Raw genomic sequence first — 22850 nt, forward strand, 5'->3', positions numbered from 1 at the left:
AAGGTATGAATTGGTATTATTATTATCCCATCATAGTCTCAAGGTTATGTTCAAGCATTATGTCCAGCCAATATTCACTAACGCCAGCATCCGCTCTACTCCAAGTTTCGTGCACAATGCGAGACATGCGTTGTAACCGCAATTTTGGAAGAATCAAGGTAAGTTCCGAAAACCACATACTAACCTTTCGCCGAGCCTGAGCAATCTCCACGTCTAAGGCGCTTAAACAAGCAATGGCATTCGCCGCGGGACCGAAAAGAGATTGATTTGAAAACACAAGATCGCTCGAAATGCAGGTAAGAACTACAGGGTGCATACATCTAGTTCCAGATGTGGGAGGTATTTGATCAAGAAGCGATACGATGTGGAGTGCCAATACCCGACGTGCTTCTTCCACCGTGGGTAATGTGGAATCTGGTCCAAAGAGAAGAGAGAAGAGAACGGAAGGTTCTTGCTCTGGGGACTTTTCGCGTCTAAGACGCTCATCTAGAATGTCGGGGAAGACATGGTAGATTTGAAGTAGGGCTGTGCAGCGATATGCTTCTGCTAGAGTGATGAAGTGGGTTGGGGGCGTGTCTGTATCCCCAATATCAACCGGTCCACAGTAAGAAGAAATACCTGTAAACAAGATTTCTTCTTCAAGCCGTTCGGCTGTTCCATGTTGGTTTATCTCCTCGACGAGAAAGTCAAAATCAATATTTGCTAGATCTAGATCTTCGTCGCGGGTGCGATAGGAGATACGGGCAGCTCGAATCAATTTAGCCGTTTGGTAGAAAAGGCTGATTGATTTAGAAAGTGGCCCTGTCCATGGATGAGGAAGGGCTTGACCATCCACCAAGTATACCGACATCTCTGTGTCAGGTCTTTCCAGCACCTTCTCTTCACTCAGAAGCAGCGAGTCCTCAGCCACAAAAGCGGCCATCATGTTCCAATAAAGCAAGCATTGCTGGAAAAGAGGGTATTGTTTTGCAAACGTAGATTCGGGACTCTGACACATTTGTTGCTGGTTCACGAGGTAATCCTTCGCCTCTTTCAAATATTCCAGCCCCAAGTCGGAGGCGTTGTGCCAAGCTGTTGTTAAGCCGATCATTAGAAGAGCAAGGAAAAACTCGTCATCGTGATCATCTCGATGCAGCGAACCTATGCGAGGATTGTTTCGAAGACATGCAATTGCTTGTTGTTGTGTTTGAATCCCAATCGCCCTCATACTCGGAAAATCATTTGCAAGCGAGGCCGCCGCCATACTCTGAATAGCATAGTAGATTGCCGCATTTTGACTCCAAAGGCGACTGACGATGAGCCGGAATGGATTCAAAGGCGAGTCAAACGATGACCATGCTTTGCAGACAAAGTCAAAGTAGTATTGGACTAGAATGGCTGGCATGTGAATCAGAAAAGCGGGTACCGCTGTATTAGCCAGTCGGCGATGCAGACTTGCCAGGCTATCTGATTGTGTTGTCGTCTTGAAAACAGTGATATCGTTCAACCTGAAGTCTGGCTTGGAACGGAGATCCATAGACGTTTCAACGTCTGGAAGTTGGTCCAATATTGTGGAGCTCGCCTCGTCCCACAGCTCTTGTAGGTGCTTGCTGTGGCTAGCCTCCGTGTCGCTTTCTATGCCTCCGGAAGCATCTTGTGCTAGAGCAATAAGCGATTCTGATGGCTCCACTGTTGGTGGCGAGTCAAACTGAATTTGCTCTTGATCTTCACCTTGATCCCCATCTTGGAAAACATATCGCCATTCTAGAGGCTTTTTCTGATACCCAGGGCATATGAAGCCCTTCCTCGAGCACTCTCGACAACTAGGTCTAGTTTCATCGCACCTGCGCTTTGGGTCATGTTAGTCCGACGGGGCCGATGTAGAGAAAAGCATTAATCACACCTCAACTTACTCGCCGTTCCTTGCATTTCTGACAACCTCCTTTAGATTTGGGCTTACACCGATTCGGGTTCTTCTGCCCTTTCTGTCGCGCAGACTCACTCGTGCGGGGCATTTTTCCGACCGAGAAAGCGAGTAGAAGTGGACAAGTTCTTTATGGGAAACGAATGCGCCTTATCATTGTCCGAACGACTTCAGGTGATCGGGCCGGATATCGCCTCACCGTTTTACCCCGCACATCACTTCTCGGATCCAAAGGAACCAGTGCTGTTGACACGCCCAATAACTTGGATTCTTGAAAGTCACCGCATCTTACGCCACCTGGCAACTTTGCTATCTTTCTTTGTCGCCCCACCGATTCGATGTCGTGGCAACACACATTCATCCACTGGCGTGTTTGACTTCCAGATCGGGGTATGGAACCCGCCAGATTGATACCACGAAGAGTGGACCACCCGTCGATCGTGTTCCTTCCCTAGACAAACGCCTTATTTTGTTGGATTGAGGTCTCGTGATGTTGCTGAAGATAAACAGTTACTGTTTAAATTCATGGCGCTATGTCACGGTGACCTTATACCGCCTCTTGAGTCTTGGCTCGATTTTACAAGGGAAATGCTACATAAAGATACAGTTCACCTGATCGCCCTAGTATCTAGCCTAACTTGACCTACTTAATCATCGTACATACGCAGGCTGCTAGTTCTTCAAAAGCACTAGTCAGTGTAAGTATTATGGAAACAAAAAGGTTAAAGCAACTCATGAAGGGTATATATGATGGCTATGTAGAATAGTCTGTTGCTATCTAACAGAACTCCCGACCTGACAATATCGCTCCGTGTGACCTGATACAACAGCCACAGCATTGGCCGCATTTAGGCGGGTACATATGCATTCAGGGGAAGGTGGAAAGCTTTGTGGCTGGATCTAGCGCGAATGTTATTTGCTAAAATATATACTATCGTACAGTGATTGGTCATGGCCATGCCAAGGTTTAGCAAATCAATATTAAATTGCTCTGGTTCGAGAAGAACCTGCTGACCATATTTTGGTTAGACTCTTCCTTCCATACTATTTCTAATTGACTCAGGGCCGTTGACATGATCCCCATTCCGAACTCTTTTACCAAACACTGTAGATAGGTACGAATCAGCATTTTGTGGTGGCTATGTTGAGCGAGGATCCCAAAGACAAAGAGAGGCCAAGTGGCCGTGGTGGCAATGGGTGAGGTTGGAGGCAAGCGTGCAAGCAGCGATTCGAGACTTTCAAAGGCGTGCTCAATGTTAATTTGTGCCCCATTACCGGCATTACCCGCAAAATGAGATTCCAAAAGTAGTAGGAGGCTTTGTTGATAAAGTTTTGCACAGGGGACCATGCCTGGTTGTTCGCTATACGGCTCCCAAGCTCTAATCCGAGCACTTATCTCATGGTATTGGATAATGAAATCCTTCCGGCGCAGCTCCGGGTCATGTGACATAAAGTCCCATAAGAGAGCCGAAACCCTCGGCACATATGTGAACATTTCATAAGCGCAGCCGCACATTACGCCATCAATGTTGGCAGGCGCTATGGGAGAATCGATCGAAGATATGGGTAGTGATGTGGGTGGGCAATTCGTTGTGAATGACGCAAGAGAAGAATGATACACGTATAGCTCTGTTGTTAACGATACAATGCTGGTCTGAGTGTGATTAAAGGCCGAGCGTACGGCATAGGCCATCAAGTGGTGCGCGCCGTCGAGGTGCCTTTGCATAGCCTTGTGGTCGGTACCTCTAGTAGCCTAAATGCATATAAGCAACATTTACAGGCAAGCCAGGAGTCCAGACCTACCTCTAATAAATAAAATATTAAGACAACTAGCAAAGCGCGCCAAGCTGCATCCATACTAGTGCCTGTACTGAAATCCGTTGATAAGGCAACTCTAAGCTGCTTCAATGCCCGATTATAGCTTGACCAGGTCAGAGACTGCATTTCCCGATCTAACTGAGGAAGTCGCTGCATCATATGTGCCCCAGACAGGGCCAGAATCGAATTCATTAGAAGCTCGTCATTGAGAGCAGCCGGGAGCAGTGTATGCAGGAACGGGTTTTGGCTGTCTTGCAAACATGACAAACGGTTGGCAGTGTCCTTCAGGTAATGATCTAGAAGTCGCCACGTCTCAGACACTGGCGGGATAGACCCCGGAAGAGCGAAGTTGGACGGACTCGATGGAATTGATCTAGTCGGGAAATTGGGATGTGCAACAAAGGCGAGGGTCCGCGCACCTTCAATTGCAGGTCGCGTGTCCAATGCCTGTAGTTGCGATGTCAATCCTCCCTGTGGACTTAAGTCTGGCCACAGACAGCCAAGACTATTGCGCAAACAGGCTGTGCAGATAGGTTTCTGTTCATCACATTTCTTCTTCCGACGCCTGCAGGACAAACAACCTGCGCGAGATCGAGCCCCCATGTCGAATACCAGGCAAAGTGACACATTCCTTCTGCTTTGAGGCGCTGCTCAAACGTTCCTTCAGGGAAATAGAGCTCTCCATGACAAATGCATTTCGGATCCCATCGAATTGGGCACTCTTTCTCCTCATATCCCCGCTCGACAGCGCCGTCACAACCGCCCACGTGATCGGGAACAAAGTACAATGTTTCAACAAAGACCCCTTGGGACAGCAAATGATTCTCTCCTGCAAGGGATGCAGATTGACAAAAAGGAACGGGCGTTGCCTCATGTGACCCCTCGTGAAGGTCAATCACCGGACTAAGATCAGCATGACCCCAACTTCCTGACCATGGGCGATTTGAAGTCCGTGCGAGGACAGTTCGCTGCGTTATTTTTAGCACGGATTTCTCTGCGCAAGAGCCGATGTTAAACAGTAAGTTTCACATTGGAATCCTGGAGCAGGTCCTACTCGGGATCTATATCCGGGGATCTATCATTTGAGACCGTGGGGGAGAGGGAGAGGGAGAGGGGGAAAAGGGGAAGATGACGATTTATCGCGCTAATGGCGCCAGCGATTACGGCGCGGATTAAACCAAAACTTCGAAAAAGTCCTCGAAAAAGCAATTCACTCGGTACCAATTGCTTGATGCATCGAATTATGAACTTGGCCACGAATGAGGGCATTTGGTTTATCAATCAATTCCAAATACAGAAGCTGGAGAAAAGAAGCAGGCTGGAATGACTAGTGCTTGGATGGATGCTGGTATATATTGTCTTCCTTGATCCAGCGTAAGTGACATTGAACTTAAGTTTCAGTCGCCTTTCAACCATCTTAAAACAGCCATGCCTTTCTCACGTTCACTTACCGTCGTCGGCTGCCATGCAGAGGGCGAAGTCGGAGATGTTATCACCGGCGGCGTTCTCGACGTACCGGGAAAAACCATGCAAGAAAAGCTCGTTCACATGTCCACCAAGAAAGATCACCTTCGGCAGCTTCTTCTCAACGAGCCACGGGGCCGAGCATCCATGAACACGAACCTCATTCTCCCACCCTGTGATCCGAGAGCCGATGCAGGATTCTTGATCATGGAAAGCGAGGAGTATGCTCCTATGTCCGGATCCAACATTATTTGCACCACAACCGTCCTTTTAGAGACCGGCATGATTCCCATGAAGGAACCTTTCACCAAAATAGCGTTGGATACTGCCGCCGGGCTGGTGACAGTCACTGCGGAATGCGAGGCCGGAAAGTGCAAGAATGTTGAATTCAATAATGTGCCGTCATTTGTCCTCGAACTCGACTATAAAGTCCCAGTTCCAGGCCTTGGAGAGGTGACTGTCGACATCGCTTATGGAGGCATGATGTATGTGTTGGTTGATGCCGCATCACTAGGCTTAAGGATCGACAACCAAGAATCTGCAAAACTCGTGGAGATTGCGGAACGCATCAAGCGAGCGGTTCAAGCGGTTTATACCCCGATTCATCCTGAAAATGCTGGTATAACAGGGTTTAGTGTATTGTCATTCACGGAACCTGTGACATCAGAAAAAGGTTGCAAGATTTCTGTCAATGCTGTGGTCGTCTCCCCCGGACGATTTGATCGAAGCCCCTGTGGAACCGGAACATCTGCCCGGCTAGCAATTCTGCATGCTCGGGGCCAGATAAAAGAAGGCGAAATCTTCAAACATCGCAGTATTCTGGGGACTGAGTTTATCAGTCGAATTCGTGGTACAGCGACAGTCGGGAAATATCCTGCTATTCTTCCCACGGTCAAAGGTCGGGCTTGGATTACTAGCTTCAAACAAGTCGTTTTAGATTCGACGGATCCATTCCCAGAAGGTTTTCGTCTTGGCGATCAGTGGCATACGCCACCGAATTAATAAAAGCATTGTTCGAATTAAATTTGACAAAGAAGACTAAATACAGGTATCATAACTTTAACGCTTCAAGGTTTATCATCGTATAGCATACAAGTCTTTGTACATCAAGACTCGGTTGCGAGAACCCGAGTCGCATCTTTCATTGTACCCGGCATGCCAGGGAAGTCGTATGACATGGACGGTGAGTATTGGGGAGTCGCCTCTACCTGTGGAGACACAAGAGAGTACTTCTTGCGCTTGAAAATGTAGAATCTGAAATAACCCAGCCATTAGTCATAGAGTCATAGTAAATAAAAAAAGGGAGAATGTCTTACCCAATTCCAAGGATCAGAGCCGCCAGGAATGGAACTCCCAAGCCAACACTTAACCCGATGATGAGCTTATTGCTAGTGCCATTTGTCGTACCATCAAGAACGCTGCTTCCACCGCCCGTTGCTGATGTAGTTGATGTGCTGGTTGCGGGAATATAGGACGTGGGAGATCCTGATGTTGCAAGCAGACTCCGCACATTCGTTCCAAATGGGATTGCGCTCGTGACAGAGGCAAACGTGTTAGCAGGGAACGTCGCCGAAGATCCCGATTGAACGGTGACTTCTGAAGTGACGATGCGCTGGTAAGAAGTAGTATTCTGCAGATTCACGGGACAGTTGATTATTCCCGAGGAGAGACAATTGACGATCGTGTAGGACTCAGTTGACGACACAGCTGCCGTGGAGACATCATCTCGTGCATTAAGCTCTGCCCGAGCAGTGATCATAGCGGACGTGGTTGATGATGCCTTGCTCGTTGCGCAGACACTAGCCAAGGTGGTATACCAGACAGGGACGGTGGTGTTGGGCGATGGACCCCAGGAGTACTCCTCAACCGCAACTGTGGCGCCAGCTGCTGCTCCAAATGCCATCGTGTATTCTGCAACGGCAGCTAATTCGCAGTCGCCATCATCTACCGCCGTAGAACCGTTGACTTGCAATAGAAAATCGGCCACGTAGGCAAAAACATCGGCCTCAACACCAGCGCTGAAGGTAAACACGTCTTCCAGGCTGCTAGAAGACATATCTACACCAAGGCTCGCCTTGAGGCTTAGAATAGCTTGCAAGGAGCCTTCACCAGCAATAGTGACAGGTAGAAACTCGTAAATTCCGCCGGGACTATCAAAGATATTCTCGGTCAGACAGATTTCGCGGTTTGAAGAATGCCAACTTACACAGAAATGCTTGACACGTTTGAATTGAACATCTCCAGATCAAAGCTCAACCCATCCTCGAGTTTGATATGAATGCCGCTTCCAATGTCGATCTCAGCATCAGCGATCAGGATCAAGTCCACGCTAAAGACCGCTCCCACTGTGAGACCTGGGACTCGGAATCCCTCAGGGGTCTCTGATGAGAATACGTTGAGCGTGTATGTGGCGCCTGCTGACAGTTTAATGTCAAGATCAAGATACAATTCTAAGTCGTCGAACTCAAAGTGGATCTGGGCCTCTGGAAGAGCAGCAACGTTGTCCAAATTGAAGACTAGATCAAGGGTCGGCCAGGAAGGAATGGCCTCAAGATCGAGATTGACGATGTCTTCAACCGCATCTTCAGCGACAGTTTTGACATAGGTTTCTAGCTGATCGATGGCTGTATCTGTGATATTCAAGATTTCGTCTCCGACGTTGTCAATGGCTTCGGTGAAGTTGAAGCCTCCGGTAAGTGTCAAGTCACCGGTGACTGAGCCATTGACATAGCAGGTAGAACATATGATTTCAATGGCTGCAGTCTGATCTAAAGTGGTATTTCCGTCGGTGGTGTAACTGAGAGGCTCTTAGCGATTTGTTTTCCGGCTAAGCTCGCACCCATGAAAAGCTCTCACCTTTCACCAAAGAGAAATAAAGTTGCGCCATTCCAGCTTTTGGCGAGAGAAGTTCTATTCATTGAATGCTTGGTATCGCGAGACTGTAGCGTTGCCTTATGAAGGGCACGCCCTATTGTATTAATAGTGTCTCCATCGGTCGTCCCTGGCGCATTTCGAGTTCGTAGTGCGGCATTTCCAGGCGCGAGAGCGTTAGCAAGACCCGATGAAGGAAACAAACAAAAGATTCCTGTTATAAGAGAGACAAGCATCTTGAAATCACCGTGCGACACAGAAGTACAAAGAACAAAGCTTATTCCACCTGCGACGCCCGATCTGAAGAAACAAGACATCTTTTAACTGAACAAGATACCCCGGGCTAGTAGATTCCCTAATTAGAGTCAACCCCATCCTAGTCCTCTAATATCTCTTATCTGGTCATGAGTTCGTGTTTGCGGGGACATGGCAGGGGTTGTGTGAGCCATTAAACGACGGTGCGTGTCTAGTTCGAAGCTGGTCACTGAGCTAGTAGGGAATAGAATCCTTCGACCCAGCCTGAGCTGTAATGGCCTCACACCAGCTTCATCCAGAGCGGGGAACATACGAAACTAGGTTAGTACCATGCGGCTTATTTTCTTACAAGCTAAATTTGATCGCGTAGAGGGTCGTAGAGGGCTGGTGTGTACCTTGGTTCGTGCGAGTGGGGCGACGCAGTCCTGTGCGGGCCGTTCCTGTGCACGGCACTCGTCCCAAAAAAAGACAAAGAGCCTTGGAGGTCTCGGCAGAGCAGAGGCGGAGCACATGCCTCTAGCCGATATTCGTTTGACCCACAGCCGCTGCATCCATCGTGGCTGGGCTAGAGCCATACATGTGGGAATTGAATGGGGGCTGGAAATAGCGTGCTTCGCGTGGGAACAGATGGTGTGGGGGCCGTTTTAGATGCACTCGCAGTATGAGTTGATGAGCCCGGTGAAATGCGACGGCTCTTCTGTCATAGAATGCACAAGTATATGGAAATTCTTGGCTCTGGGCTTGTCATCGAATGTGTGCTAGGTACTATAAGAGATGCAAATAGACGTTTTAACTTTTAACGTGTGCCCGGATGGTCTAGTGGTATGATTCCTGCTTTGGGTTAACATCCTAACTGCAGGAGGCCCCGCGTTCGAATCGCGGTTCGGGCCCTCCTTTCTTTTTGTTTATTTTTAACATTGATTTCCATGTCTCACTCTTCATGGAACTCACTGAGTATCATGTCGTACTCAACGTACGTGGAAATCAATTTGGAGTTGTAGATTATCATGACATGCCTCCATACGACGGTTTTGCGCGCGCGTGTAATGACCATCCGAGTAGATGGCGATGAGCACGTCTTCGATTTGAGACCAATTTCAGTTGTTTCATGTTCAATGGGTCATGAGCCTGCTAGACCTTGTCTTCTAGCAATATGAGGGAGCAAACTTCTGTTGCTCCTTCTCGCTCGGTCAGGCAGATCAGTCCTTCCTTGGATTAAATATCCACCCCAACCCAGCAATACTCTGCAGCCATTGCTTATCAATGATCGCGTCGGTTTCTCTTGATATTTGAGGGCCTCGTGGCGTTCCGAGGTGCTGGAGCCCCTAAATCATGAACCCACAGCCACCATCGGCACTGGTCACGCCGTTGAAGAATGCATGGTGATGAATATCCTACGGCTTCACTGGTTTCCCGAAGGTGAGACCACCAGCGGTAGTATAGCCAGTTATAAAGAGGTGGTAGGTTTCAACTCATTGAAGAGGCCTGGAAATAAGACTTGCTTAAATGTAAGTAGTATTGCGTGATATTGAAATATAACAGGAGGGTAGTACTCACGGTAGAAAGAAGTGTGCACTTGCCTAGAACCATTTGAGTACGGGGATGCAAACACCTTGAAAATCTCTGAGCACCTGGTTCGTGTCATCTTCTTGTCCCTGCTTTTCCTTCTTCCACCGTTTTCGTGGCTTCATTTTTCATCCTACTGCTTTCTGCCTTCTGCCTTCCTGCCTTTTTCTTGACATTAATTCACTTCCTCATCCACGGTCCGTATCGTGCATCTTTTTCCCCCTCGCATTGCGTATAAGAGCCAATACTGACTCTCGTTCTACCATAAAGCAAGTTCATCCCACATTTTCCAGACGGACGTACCAAAGCCTACGGAATGGATTCAAGCAACTTTGATGTTGCTATGCAGCTGTACCTCGATGATATTGCCAAAATCGAATCTACACAAAAGGGAAAAGGTCGTGCCGGGGAGCTGAGCGACAATGAATACGCCATCCAATGCATGAAAAACAACCTTTTGTCAATCAAGACTGCGAAAGATGATAGGAGTGTTGCCCTCAGCACGCTGAGAGCCGCCACCACTGATGCAAATGCTCTTGCTTTTATCAGGAAAGATGAAATCATTGCCCTGAGCGACCATCAATACGCCCTTGCCCTAGAACGCGGTGAGAACCCTGATTCGGCTCTCCCGAAAACCATGAAGCGTCAACAAAATATTGATACAGTTTCGCGCGGCATGGGATACCTAACCAGTCGGATGAAAGAAGAAGATCTGGTCGATAATTATGATGGACTCTCGCCTGTTGGAATTCAGAAGAAGAAAGTGACGTGCACCTGCTGCCTTGAGCAGCGAGAGGATATCGCTTTTTCTGGGAGATGTGGTCATCACTATTGCCATGACTGTACGCGAAGACTAATATTCTCAACTCGAAGCGAAGCCTTGTACCCACCCCGTTGTTGTGGACAGGTCTTACCACCCATCGTTGTTATTACGGTTCTGAGCTACGAGGAGCTTCGGGTGTTCAGCAACAAGGCAATTGAATACAACACGACGAGCCGAGTGTATTGTGCGGACCCCAAATGCTCTCAATTTATTCCTCATTATGCTATCGAGAAGGGCAATGCAACCTGCACAAGGTGTTCCAAGATCACGCATCAGCCATGTCTCTCGTTGGCCCACCCAGGTGTTCGTTGTCCAGTCAACGGCACACGCCGCGAAATCTTCGAGATGGCGAGGACGGAGAAGTGGAGGAGATGTTCTAAGTGCAAGAATATGGTTGAGCTGTCGCTTGGATGCAATCATATCACCTGCATGTATGCTTACTCCCCGCACTCCTCACCGCAGAAAGAGGTTTCAAAAACTAACATAACACCAGTTGTGGATATCAGTTCTGCTACGTTTGTGGATCAGTATGGGATACATGTGACTGTGCCCTGTGGAATGAGGAAAGACTTGTCGCTAGAGTGCGCGAAGAAGTGGAGAACGAGGTCGCCCCTGGTGCAAATGAGAATGTTCGACGGAGAGCTTTCAACGACATCTACCACCAACTCCAAGGTCACGAAGCAAACCCCTGCGAGCATCACAAAAGCTCTCAATGGATTTACTGCGAGAGAGGAAAGTTGAAGTGTGACTTTTGCGATCATCATGAACGACATTACATATTCAAGTGCAAGAATTGTCGAGTGAGGGCATGTTATCAATGCCGCAAGCATCGATTGTGATCGAATTATTCTGGTATGTATTCCGATGTATCGATAGTATTTCTGAAAGACATCCAGATTATTGCAAGGAATTTGAAATTCTTACTTTGCTGGGTTTAAGGATATTGGCACTAAGATAAGGAGGCATATGATTTTACTAGTTATTAGTTCACTAACTAGATGATCCGGCTCAGTTTGAAAACTTCTGACAAGCAATACTTGAAACTAAACCTATCAAGATCAATATTCATCTTAATCCAAGTACATATTATTTTTAATCAGAGGAACTCGAGTCTCAAAGCGTTATGCCTTATTTCCCGAATACATTTAAATGGACCCGGTCTGCATGTAGAGAGAGAGCTCAGAAAAATTGGATGAAACATGAGCTAGGTATGAAGAATTATACGGGCAGTCGCATCGTATGATACTGGTTTCAAGGGGTACGAGTCGAGTTTCGATATTCGATCCAAATCAAAGATTCAAATACATACACGTAATATATCTAATTACACCATACCTGTACCAATATAATTACATATACCGCGGCTGTGTTACGACCAGTATTACAACCGTTTTTCGGTAATATACGGGCAAATGGGGGCGGGTACCGGCCAAAAAAGCAACATGGCGCTAGGTTTAGTCCAGTCGCCAGGGTAATTAAAAATAGAGCTTAAAAAGCAATAATTCCCCAGGAAGGTGTCCACTTCCGCCATTCAGTATCATCTACAATGGTCTACCTCTTGTCCTCGCTGGGCATTGCGACGGCCTTGATTGCAGGGCTGTGGTTCGTGCGACGGAGCAGCCCACCCCCAGCACGTCCTCTGCCGCAAAACCCCCTGAGACCAAACCCAGTGGTAGAAAAGCTCACCACAGCACTACCGGATATTTTAGTATTGCGTTACGATACAGACGCCTTCCGCCAGTCCATCGACGGCTACTGGGCGCAGCAAGAACGCGAAGTAGCGCAAGCGGCTATCATCCAGCCGCGTAATGCTAGCGAGCTGAGCAAGGTCATAGCTTTCCTTAAAAAGGAGTATGATACGCGATGCGTGCACAAAGAGAAGTTTGATGATGTGTTGTTTGCTATAAGAGGTGGTGGTCAGTCTCCGGTTGCTGGTAGCGCAAGTGCTAATGGGGGCATATTGATTGATCTTTCTCTATTTCGTGAGATCACGGTTGCGGAGAAGAGACAATCAGTCGCCATTGGAGCTGGATGCCGGTGGATTGATGTCTCACGAATCCTGGATGAAAATGGTTTGAGCGTGGTAGGAGGCAGAAGCTCTGAGGTTGGAGTGGCGGGTTTCACGTTGGGGGGTAAGCACGTCTTTTCTACTTTTATTGGGTTTGTTTCTGACAGTTCGTATAGGAGGTATCTCTTTTTTTACACCTCAATTCGGTCTGGGATGCTCGAATGTGCTGGCATATGAAGTCGTTCTCGCCTCTGGAGAGATAATTACGGCTACTGCTTCGTCCCATTCCGATCTTTGGCGGGCTCTAAAAGGCGGCTCAAACAATTTCTGCGTCGTCACACGCTTTATAGTACGCTGCTTCTCGTCCACTGATATATGGTTTGGGTCTCTGTATGCCCCAAGCTCTCAGTCCCCAAAGGCACTACTTGCCGTCCACGAGGGTGCCAAACGTGCTGATCCGAAGATCAGTGGGGCGGATATCGATCTTTTTGCCGCGGGAGCCATTACCTGTTTTACCTATGTCCAAGGATTAGGAATTCGAGTGGTCACGGCTTATCTAGCCTACACCAAGCTACCAGAACAACCTGGGCAATGGCCAGTCTACTGGAAGAAGTCAGGATTCGCAAAGCTCTGGCGCGTCTGGAGCTCTTTCAAAGTCCACACTCTGACTTCTGCGACGAGCGAACTGAACAGCCTTTCTCCACCTGGCAAAAGATGGCATTTTGATACGACAACCATCAAGAATGACTTGCCCACTATTATGGCTGCCCACGCCGTCTTCGAAAACTCTATTGCCTCACTGCCCAAAATAAAAGGTTTCTACTATACAATTAACATGCAACCGCTTCTGCCCTCCTGGGTTGAAAAGGGTGACCCAAGTCCGCTTGGCATTGCCGAGAGCACCAGCGACGCACTCATCATCATTAGTTTTTCGTTACGTTGGGACCGAGCAGAGGATGACAGCCCGGTATTCAATACGACACGAGGGGTCATCGAGCAAATTGATGCAGTTGCCACGGAAAAAGGAACAAGTCATCCCTATCGCTATCTGAATTATTGTGCCAAATGGCAACGGCCAATGGAAGGGTACGGAGAGAAAAATCTCAACTTTCTGAGGGATGTTAGCAAGACATATGATCCAGACGGACTTTTCCAGAGAGGCTGTCAAGGGGGTTTCAAGCTAGAGTCGCGCGTGTAGAGACCCAGGGCTATCTTCTTGTGCACATTAGGCAATGCTGATGGAATAACATTGAAGGCTGGAGTAATAGCCTAACTAAAAGAAGAATATAAAGTGCGTCTACTTGACGCATTTTACCACGCATGAAGAGAGTAGTATAAAGGTAGCAAGGTAAAATAGCATTGGAATGTTGCAAGCACTGCAGTCACCTGAAGCCCATAAAACCTCTATAGCTGAATATTCAGGTCGTGGGTTTCAACCTTATATAGTTCGAAGGCGGTATGATTCGGAGTCTGACTCTGAACTGGCATATCCACCCCGCTATCATTTTTCTGATAGCTCTCTTGATTAACGCTGCCGTTTTCACGCTGACTTCCATTAGAGTAATTTGCCCTCGAATGGAAAAACCATCGCTTTGAAGAATCGAAACTTTCGTATTCGCGAGTACTGCGCGGCTTTTTCAGCTTTGTATAAAAAGTGAAGAAGGATAACCCGGAAACGGCCGCGAGTGCTAGCACAGAGTTAGTATAGGAAACCCAGCGAGTGAAAATCAAAAACCTACCAACTAAGACCTCTACCACATTCCAGAAAACGAGCCAAGCAGGATTCATGATGCCCGTTTCTCCAACGCTGAGAAATAGCCGTATCAACGAGATCACGATGATGAATGCGGTCAAGAAGCTCACTGCGACCAGGCCTAGCTTCTTCGGTCGATTTACCTTCGCCCTCCACATGACATTACCAGAGAGAAGAATGACTGCGAGCAAACAAGGTAAAGATTGTCAGATTGCTGTAGAGCGCAAGCTTGGAAATGGAAGAGGAAACATACTAGCAGCATCAGAAACAATGTCCATAGATGTAGCTACCTTCAAGCTCACACGCTCGTACCAGATGGAATGCGCACTCGAGCAATTCACTACCAATGATCGAATTAGCCTCGCGATGACCGTTTATGTCCAGAGAGAACTGACCGAGACTGTCTTCCAAGCTTTTGCTCATTTCACACGGGTAATCTAACATACCCAGCGTCACCCCATAGGATGCAATGACGAACGCCAAAACAGCCCACCAAAGGATTCGTTGGAGGCGATAGCGATTCCCCAAGTGTTGGAAAAAGAACACAAACGAGAGTTTGATGAGCCACAGACTCGTATAAGAGATCAGATACCCAGCTAGCTGCCCTCGAAGATATCGCCTCTCGATCCACTCGATGTTTAACGGAAGATCGGCGAGACTGATCGTGCCTTTGCTCACAGCCATTATATAGTATAGTTGTTTGTAAATGACAGTCCATAGAATGCCATTAGCAAGGTACAGAATCCAAGCAGCCAGCACCAGAAAATCGTCAGTGCGCCATCGACGGTCGACTCGATACTGGAGAATCAATCTTGTGACCACAAAACAGGAGCCGAGGACCAGGCAGACCCATATCACGGCCTGAAAGGATCAGCCACTCGTTCCAGTAAGATTTGTGAAGGAATGGAAAGAGCCAAGTCCCCAAGACTTACCACGAATCCGGCCTCATTAATATTATTATTGCTCATGTCTCTTGGTCTTTGCTGACGCAGGGACAAAATGAGATGGAGGAGCAGAAAAGAATTCCGCGAATGGCATATATGGGATTACCTGAAGAAATGGCCCCAGAGTGCGTGGGGCATCCGAAGAGATCGTTGGTCAAGGCTGAACCCCATTGTAAGGTAGTCGGTTGCAGATGACGCATGGTGCAGGGTCTTGAGGAATTGTCATCCTTTGGGGGCTATTCGTGGGGGTCTGTGCTATGGTCTGGTTCGGTGTAACGCCAGCTTATCCCGGGGCCTCATTGGCGGACATGCAGACGCGGACGCAGTAACCAGTCGTGGACTTCCCGACTCAGGTAAATGATGCAGCCGTATATGCAGATGCAGGCGCCGCCGTATGTATTACCCCTCTAAAAATACATTGAAAAATACCTCTAGTAAAGCCGCTGAAATACAATTGAAATACACATTCCTGCAGATTGATCTTGTCGCTTGGGCTGTTTTCTGATGCTAGATCAGCATTTTTCTTTGTCTTTTCTTCCCTTTGTTTGGTTTTCTTTTCAGATTTCTTTTACTTTCGGATTATTTGTGGCTTGATCATGAACCCCATATCTTGTTATGGTTATCTAACATAAGCCTAAATCCTTCCTCCGAAAGCTTAACGGGTGAGGATTGATGGCTGTCAGGGCTGAAACAATCTCGGGATCTCTGGACGGTGACCCGTTACGTGCCTTATACAATTTGGCCCCCAACTAGCCCAACGCCAACGCATTTGGGGCTGAAATGCCTTTGACTAAGGAATCTAGACCACTCGCACAGCAAGGTGTGACAGAAGACAAAGAAAGAGGCCAAGGATAAGGTGGGGAAGAAGTTAACCACCAGGAATTAGCCGAACATCTTCTTGATCCTCAATATCCAGCTAAAACTAGTGCTTATTTTTCTCTCGACATCTCTTTTTCCGTCTCGACCTATACCAGTGACGTCTTGCGAGAATGCATCCCAATCCTCTATTTCCCGTCGCTGTTCAAACAGCTCTGGTGGTGACCACTATCGGATACACCTCGGCTCAGTCTCCACTAAGATTAGGTGTACTCGTTCTGGTTGCATTGTGCACTTGGAATTGCCTCAATACAGCATTGGAATTCTTTGTTCGACTGCCATGGGCCAGCCTTGTGGGAGGCTACTCCGTCATGCTATTATTTCATTATGTCGATATCGGTCTACTGACTCGATGGGAATTCAATTCATCCACTATCGCGTCACCTACTTCTGATGGAAAAGTGACAATGAGCCAGCCGACCTGGGGAAATCAATTGCGCTTTGGAATCTGGGCAGCATTCAATGCGCGGTGCCTTGGTACATCCGAGCAAGTGAGGAACATCCCTCAGTTCTCTGACAAAGATCCAAATCATATCCCATCTCGGGCGGCCTTTCTTCGTCGTACCGCCCGAATCGCGGCTCTCAGCTACCTAGGTATGGATCTTCTCAGCTCAATGAGTGATCCCGAAGTCGGGAACCGCTTCTTAGTTCCCTCTCGAGTGCCATTCTTCCGGCGACTGGGGAAGTCACGTGGGAGGAGGTCATTATCCGAAGTTTCAGTACTATTGCAATAGGCGCAGGGCTTGTTTGCAGTCAGGGCGGGATCTATAACATCTTTGCCTTCATTAGTGTTCTGACTGGAATGAGTGACCCGTCTGACTGGCCTCCCTTTTACGGATCTCTATCGGATGCATATAGCCTCCGACGTCTGTGGAAGTAAGTTGGTTGCTTTGAATGTAGAACGATGCGGTGATCTTTGACAACTAACATGAATAGTCGCACTTGGCACCAATGTAACACGCATAAATTTCGCCGCATATCCTCTTTTATTGTACAAGACGTCCTTCAAATCAAATCGACGAGTCCAGTGTTCGGTTACGCGAAGATCATCTTTGTTTTTTTGACTTCTGCCTTGATGCACTATCTGATCGACCTCTCCATCGGATTTTCAGTATCAAACTCTGGCGCCATTCCATTCTTCTGTACCCAGGCTCTAGGGCTCATTATCGAAGATCTTGTAAGCAGCACCTATTTCTCTGTTCGCGGTATCACAAAAGATCAGCCAGCTACCCGGGGCCAGAAAATGCTCGGGTACATTTGGGTGGGGGCTTTCTTGGCCTGGTCATTACCAGCTTATGTTTATCCGATGCTTTATCGAGGCAACTTAGGCCTTGATGACGCTGTTACTCCAGTCAGTATCGTTCGAATATTGAAGGACTTGACTGGGCCACTTCGGGTGGCACAAAAGTCCTAGCGATCAATAATCAGAAAAAGCTTTGAGTGCCACTCGCGGTTTCCTTTTTTTGTTATTTTTTGTTTATTTTTCGGACTCCGAAAAAAAGCGGATAGGGGACTTAGTTCCAGTACTCATTGCAGCCATAATGGCCTTTTCTCAGCCAGGCCATGTGTATCCACACTTTCCAAAATAAATACTCTTTCTGAGGACTCAAAAAGGCTGTAGGGCTGTTGCCGTCCCAGTTGCCGAGGAAGATCTGTACTTCGTAGATGGCGTTGCAGACAAATCAATGCATGGAAACTTCCGGTATCAGCAGCTAAGACCATTTGTGCCGGTCCAAGAGATCTGCGGGATGTTTCTCAAGATAGCGCAGTACTGTGGGGTCTGCAGGTGGCGTATTGTTATTCTTGCTTCTGCTGCAGTTTCGTTTGCTTTGGGAAGGTGGCGGAGCATCAAGGTTGTAAAGAGCCAATCTGAGGAGACCACGATGCACGAGCTAATGACGCGTCAGATATCTTGACGCCGGGACTAACCTGGGTAAAGCCGCAATGCAGGGGCCAAAAATGGACGTTATCACCCGGAACGCCTCGTATGTAATGTCGCTTAGGACCTGTAACTTTGTCCGGGTATAATTACTCGTATACAGCACCGACGGTAAGGTAATGGAAATCACGTCAAAGTTTCGGCCGGGTACATGGAAAAGGGTCCAACGGCGCACCAAAAATGTTTGCTGCAGCAAATCGGAAAATTAAGAGGACAATATAGGTCAAGGGATTTTATCAGTGTATTCAAGTTAGCTACCATCTCCCCGCGCTTGAGAAAGGTGGACAATGCCCATGTGAACCACAGCTCAAACGTTTCCCATGAAGAGCCTCCACTTCCATACAGTTGCGCTGAATCAGTGGGCTGATCGTCAGAACCAAGTATACTTCCTCCAATCTCGATATATTTTACGTGTATTTAATCAACTGAGAAATGGTAGACCGAGCTCTTGCAGCCAATAACCATTGAGCGACGGGATTGCACTTGGAGGCCCTAATTAACTGGGCGCGCAATTTCTATTTATGAATAATTCCCATGGACCATTCACACGTTAGCGAGAAGGCACTAAGCCTCGGGGATTTAGGCGAAATAAATCGCCTGTGGGTTTAAATAGAAGCTAACGGGCCCTACAAAATTTGCATGATTGTTTATGGGATTTATTGATTCTACTACAATACTCATCAGATTCGTAATGCTTGCAGTTTGGCTCAATGATAGCCAGTCATTTCTATGGCAGCTATGGCAACATGCGACGGTATCTTACCTACTCGGCGCAATTGCTTTCTTATGGTGGTCAGCTACCCTGCTCGCAATGTATTCCAAGCGACCGGTAAAGGAATCCTCCTCTCCGAATACAGTGAACGATAAGCTCTAGACTACTGACTGGAGTGAAAGGAGATAGAGTGGGACATACATAGGGGGTACATCCATTCTGCTAGGCAGGTGGCTTCCAAGCCTAGAGTTCGTTTTTGATGGATCAGGAGTGATTTGCAGTCTATATCAAAAAGTAATTATCTTGGTTATATTCTTCACTTTGAAGTCGTACTAATGCTGGTATAGCTGGGTGGTGGTAAATCATTTGCCATTCCTGCATTGGGTGAATACCAGGTTCTGGTATCATCTGAGCAGGATATTCGAGAGTTGACTCGAAGCTCCGAAGAAGTCCTCTCTTTCCATGCCGCCATGCACCAGGTAAGTTGTTCGAGAACTCTTTCTGGCAGAATTGGAACATTGACACAGCCATAGAGAATCAGGCACGAGCATACTATATACGGGTTTCAACATAACGATGTGGATCCAAACAATGATATTCCTAAGCGAGTATTAAAAGTTTTGCTACGCACGAAGTTGCCGGAAATGCAAGAGGGTCTGCAATCCTTGATCCAGGATACTATTGCACATGAGCTACATGACACCGGAGTCGATGGTAAGATAATCTCAGCATGAGAAAAATAGTCGCTGACAACCGTCTTCAGGGTGGAGTGAAGTGAGCGCTCTGGGACTAGCGAAACTTTTGATTGTGCGACTGAACAACCATGTCATTCTGGGGTCCGACTTAGGTGAGATGAGGCAGTGCATGGATGTTCGACTGGTTATTAATGAGCTCCTAGGCAATAACGAGCAGCTCGAAAGAGATACAAGCCAGTATTTGCAAGACGCTGTGGTGACCATGGAGCTGTGTCGTCATGTGCCATCCATTTTAGTCCCGTATGTTATACCGTGCTTCTTTCAATTTGCCTCACTAACAAAAATTTAGGGTGATAGCACCGATTATGATGCGCTGGACCGGAGCCATGCATCGCGTTGGAAAAGCTGTCACCTTGGAGATTGAGAAACGCGTTCATGAGAACCAAAACTCAATTGAATCAAAACACATAAGAAACGTGACTTACTCTTAAACAATCACTTCGTTGTTCTCTACTAATGTGCTAGCAGGACTGCATTCAATGGGTAATGGAGTCTTCCAAAACCGCCGCACAGCGGACAGTTTCCAGAATGACTCAACAAATGTTTGGATTTTTATTCGCCTCGGCGCATCAGATGTCAATGGTGAGATCTCACCTAATTGACTAAGGGCTTGTTCTCACTATTTTATTTTATAGGCTCTGGTATATGCAATTATTGACTTATGCCTTCATCCTGAATACATCGAGCTCCTTCGCGACGAGATCGAGCAGGCGAAAACCAAAACCAAGTTTGGTCCAAACTTTGATCAAATGCCTTTGCTAAATGGTTTTCTCCGCGAGTCGTCCCGACTTAATGCCATGGATGCGTGTAAGTTGTATCTTGATGCATTGAATTCTGTTGTTACAGGCTGACCACGACAGTGACCATCCAACGTATGGCCTTATCGTCCTACACATTTGCTGGTGGTACCCACGTCCCGGCCGGTAATCTGGTCGCTGTTCCTCAGGTAGCAGTCATGCAAGATTCAAATCATTATTATTCCCCAGAGGAATTTAATCCATATCGGTTTGTGGATGTAGATGAGACAGATGGATCGGTGAGAGGTTTCTCGAAACATACTGACGTGCGTTGGGATTATCCATATTGGGGGTCAATGAAGCGTCCATGGTAAGATTCAGAGTACTTTTATTGCGGAACCTAGCTGACGTTGATAGTCCCGGCCGATGGTATGCTTCGAGGACAATAAAGCAAATTCTCGCACATCTTGTCATGGAATATGAGCTTGAACTAGTGGATGAGAAATCCCCGAGGAGTTTTGTATGGACAACAGCGGTTGTGCCACGGTCAGGGGTGATGCTGAGGATAAAGAAGAGACAGTGACTAGGGAGCATCAATATTCATCCTAGTATTCAAAGAGGACTGGTCTATAGAACCTTCAAAATCGTCAATGAGCACCGTTTAGGAATTCTCTCTTCCATTTTCAGCTAAGAGAAGTGGATACATTTTGAATTTAAAGCAGCCATAAACATGGCTAGTCCGACTGAAAACAGTAACATCACAGCATTTTAAAGTCCAAAGGGATAGGTTTCTTCTTTTCCAAGAGCTGTTTTGGGTTGAATAACCTCCAACGGCTTGACAGCCTCTGTCCGATCGAACCAGACATATCCGTCAAACTGCTTATGGAGAATTGCTTGAGAGTAATGAGATGCCCTTTCGGTATCAGGTCTGTAAATCACACCAATAAACCGCTGCAGACGGATTTCTTTAGCAAGACCAGCACGGAGGGTGGAGTCAAGGTAGCCCCGTCGAAGATCGAGAAGAAAGCTCGGCACGCCAGTATCGTGTGCGATTATCTCCCAACTATCTTCTCTGGAGGGACGAACGTCCATGATCTGCATATCCTCGTCCCATTCATGAGCTGCAGCAACGGTGCCCGTGTGGGTACCACAACCAATAATCGCAACGTTCTCTCGACCCAATCGCTCTCTGCACAATTGGCCAATATTGAGCTCGTCGCGACGTATTCCCATGCTTGTGTAGCGAGCATCCCCAACGTGCGAGTTATGAGCCCACACGACCGCTTTGTTCTCTGGTGGTGGACGGTGCTGCAGGATACGTTGTAGAGTGCTGAACATGTGCGTATCTCTCAGTGTCCATGAACTAGCCTCACTCCAATACATGGCCTTGTAGTATTTCTCCGCATCACGCACGAGATAGGCATTCTGTTTGCCACTGTGATATTCATCGCGGTCTTGGTAATCCTCTGTGACATATTCTAGTCGTTTCTCCAACAGGTCTTGCAAGATGTGCAGCACTTGCTTCTCGCAGTCTTTTATTCCATGAAGGGCAGCCAGTCCATACTCGATTGGCTCCTCTGTCCACGGCGCAAGACATCCATATCTTTTACGTGCTTCTTTGCCCGCTACCGGGTCCACGCTGTCGAGGTAGTCGATCACAGCTCGAATAGAGGCTCCCATGCTATATAGATCCAGACCGTAGAAGCCAACTCGCCTGTTTGGGGGTAGATCTTTGTTCCAATTGCGCATCCACTCTACGAGATCTTGCATCTCGCGGTTGCGCCACATCCAAGTTGGGAATCGCTTGAATGGCTCGAAGCCGCGCGCTGTGCCGCCGATCTGCGCTTGTGGACCTGTTCGCATGCGCACGTATCTGTCGATTGCCTCGGCATCGGGCCAATCTGCTTCGACAGCGACCATGGTGAAGCCATGTTCCTTTATGAATCTTTTCGTGATCTCGGCCCGTGCGGTGTAGAACTCAGATGTGCCATGGCTGCCATCGCCGAGAAGTACAACTTGTTTGTCGGCAAATCTGTCGAAGTAAGATGCGAAACTCTTGTCCGCAAGTCCCGGGAGTGGCTCTATAGCTCGATTGAATAGGTCTTGTAGCTGTGACATGGGTGTCGATAATCTCCAGAGAGATCCCAAGCGCATAGAGCAAGATACTGGGCCTACTTGAAATCTCAGAATATGTTAAATAGAAGTTAAATTTCTCCATCTATGAATTTTTGGCAAAATATTAGCTGCTCCGGAGCGATCCATTTCATGAGATCAGACTGAGTAAGGAACTCAGTAATGATGACTTCACACCAACCGTCGGCGACCCAATCAACGGTCACGTTTTCCGACAAACATATCTTTTAGCATACTGCAAGACGAATTTATGATTATATTGCATCCAAGGTGGTATTTAATACATCTCACAT

At 47.5% G+C, this 22850-nt stretch overlaps 8 protein-coding genes across 8 annotated transcripts; 4 read left to right on the forward strand and 4 right to left on the reverse strand.

The window, feature by feature from the left end:
* Positions 1 to 22: 22 nt before the first annotated feature.
* N7484_009798 (transcriptional regulator family TF) lies at positions 23 to 4324 on the reverse strand (the record flags this gene model as incomplete). Its single annotated transcript, XM_057120185.1, has 3 exons — positions 23 to 1828; positions 3003 to 3656; positions 3707 to 4324. 3 exons carry the CDS (start codon positions 4322 to 4324, stop codon positions 23 to 25), a joined length of 3078 nt encoding a protein of 1025 aa, XP_056969740.1.
* An 825-nt stretch (positions 4325 to 5149) lies between these two features.
* Positions 5150 to 6187, forward strand: N7484_009799 (proline racemase family protein; the record flags this gene model as incomplete). Its single annotated transcript, XM_057120186.1, has 1 exon — positions 5150 to 6187. One exon carries the CDS (start codon positions 5150 to 5152, stop codon positions 6185 to 6187), a length of 1038 nt encoding a protein of 345 aa, XP_056969741.1.
* A 104-nt stretch (positions 6188 to 6291) lies between these two features.
* On the reverse strand, positions 6292 to 8103 carry N7484_009800 (uncharacterized protein; the record flags this gene model as incomplete). The annotated part of the gene is made up of 4 exons (XM_057120187.1): positions 6292 to 6439; positions 6502 to 7335; positions 7392 to 7982; positions 8042 to 8103. 4 exons carry the CDS (start codon positions 8101 to 8103, stop codon positions 6292 to 6294), a joined length of 1635 nt encoding a protein of 544 aa, XP_056969742.1.
* A 2090-nt stretch (positions 8104 to 10193) lies between these two features.
* Positions 10194 to 11441, forward strand: N7484_009801 (uncharacterized protein; the record flags this gene model as incomplete). Its single annotated transcript, XM_057120188.1, has 1 exon — positions 10194 to 11441. One exon carries the CDS (start codon positions 10194 to 10196, stop codon positions 11439 to 11441), a length of 1248 nt encoding a protein of 415 aa, XP_056969743.1.
* An 805-nt stretch (positions 11442 to 12246) lies between these two features.
* On the forward strand, positions 12247 to 13906 carry N7484_009802 (FAD-binding oxidoreductase; the record flags this gene model as incomplete). Its single annotated transcript, XM_057120189.1, has 2 exons — positions 12247 to 12832; positions 12885 to 13906. The coding sequence occupies 2 exons, from the start codon at positions 12247 to 12249 to the stop codon at positions 13904 to 13906; spliced, it is 1608 nt and encodes a 535-aa protein (XP_056969744.1).
* Positions 13907 to 14112: 206 nt separating this feature from the next.
* On the reverse strand, positions 14113 to 15429 carry N7484_009803 (uncharacterized protein; the record flags this gene model as incomplete). The annotated part of the gene is made up of 5 exons (XM_057120190.1): positions 14113 to 14396; positions 14448 to 14642; positions 14715 to 14801; positions 14908 to 15322; positions 15394 to 15429. 5 exons carry the CDS (start codon positions 15427 to 15429, stop codon positions 14113 to 14115), a joined length of 1017 nt encoding a protein of 338 aa, XP_056969745.1.
* Positions 15430 to 19031: 3602 nt separating this feature from the next.
* Positions 19032 to 21007, forward strand: N7484_009804 (cytochrome P450; the record flags this gene model as incomplete). Its single annotated transcript, XM_057120191.1, has 10 exons — positions 19032 to 19049; positions 19280 to 19411; positions 19466 to 19646; positions 19696 to 19779; positions 19831 to 19927; positions 19977 to 20103; positions 20156 to 20269; positions 20323 to 20494; positions 20548 to 20794; positions 20842 to 21007. The coding sequence occupies 10 exons, from the start codon at positions 19032 to 19034 to the stop codon at positions 21005 to 21007; spliced, it is 1338 nt and encodes a 445-aa protein (XP_056969746.1).
* A 185-nt stretch (positions 21008 to 21192) lies between these two features.
* Positions 21193 to 22542, reverse strand: N7484_009805 (putative erythromycin esterase; the record flags this gene model as incomplete). Its single annotated transcript, XM_057120192.1, has 1 exon — positions 21193 to 22542. One exon carries the CDS (start codon positions 22540 to 22542, stop codon positions 21193 to 21195), a length of 1350 nt encoding a protein of 449 aa, XP_056969747.1.
* Positions 22543 to 22850: the final 308 nt, after the last annotated feature.

The sequence above is a fragment of the Penicillium longicatenatum genome, assembly GCF_028827895.1.
Source record: "Penicillium longicatenatum strain IBT 33135 chromosome Unknown contig_6_segment0_segment0, whole genome shotgun sequence".
Classification (NCBI taxonomy): domain Eukaryota; kingdom Fungi; phylum Ascomycota; class Eurotiomycetes; order Eurotiales; family Aspergillaceae; genus Penicillium; species Penicillium longicatenatum.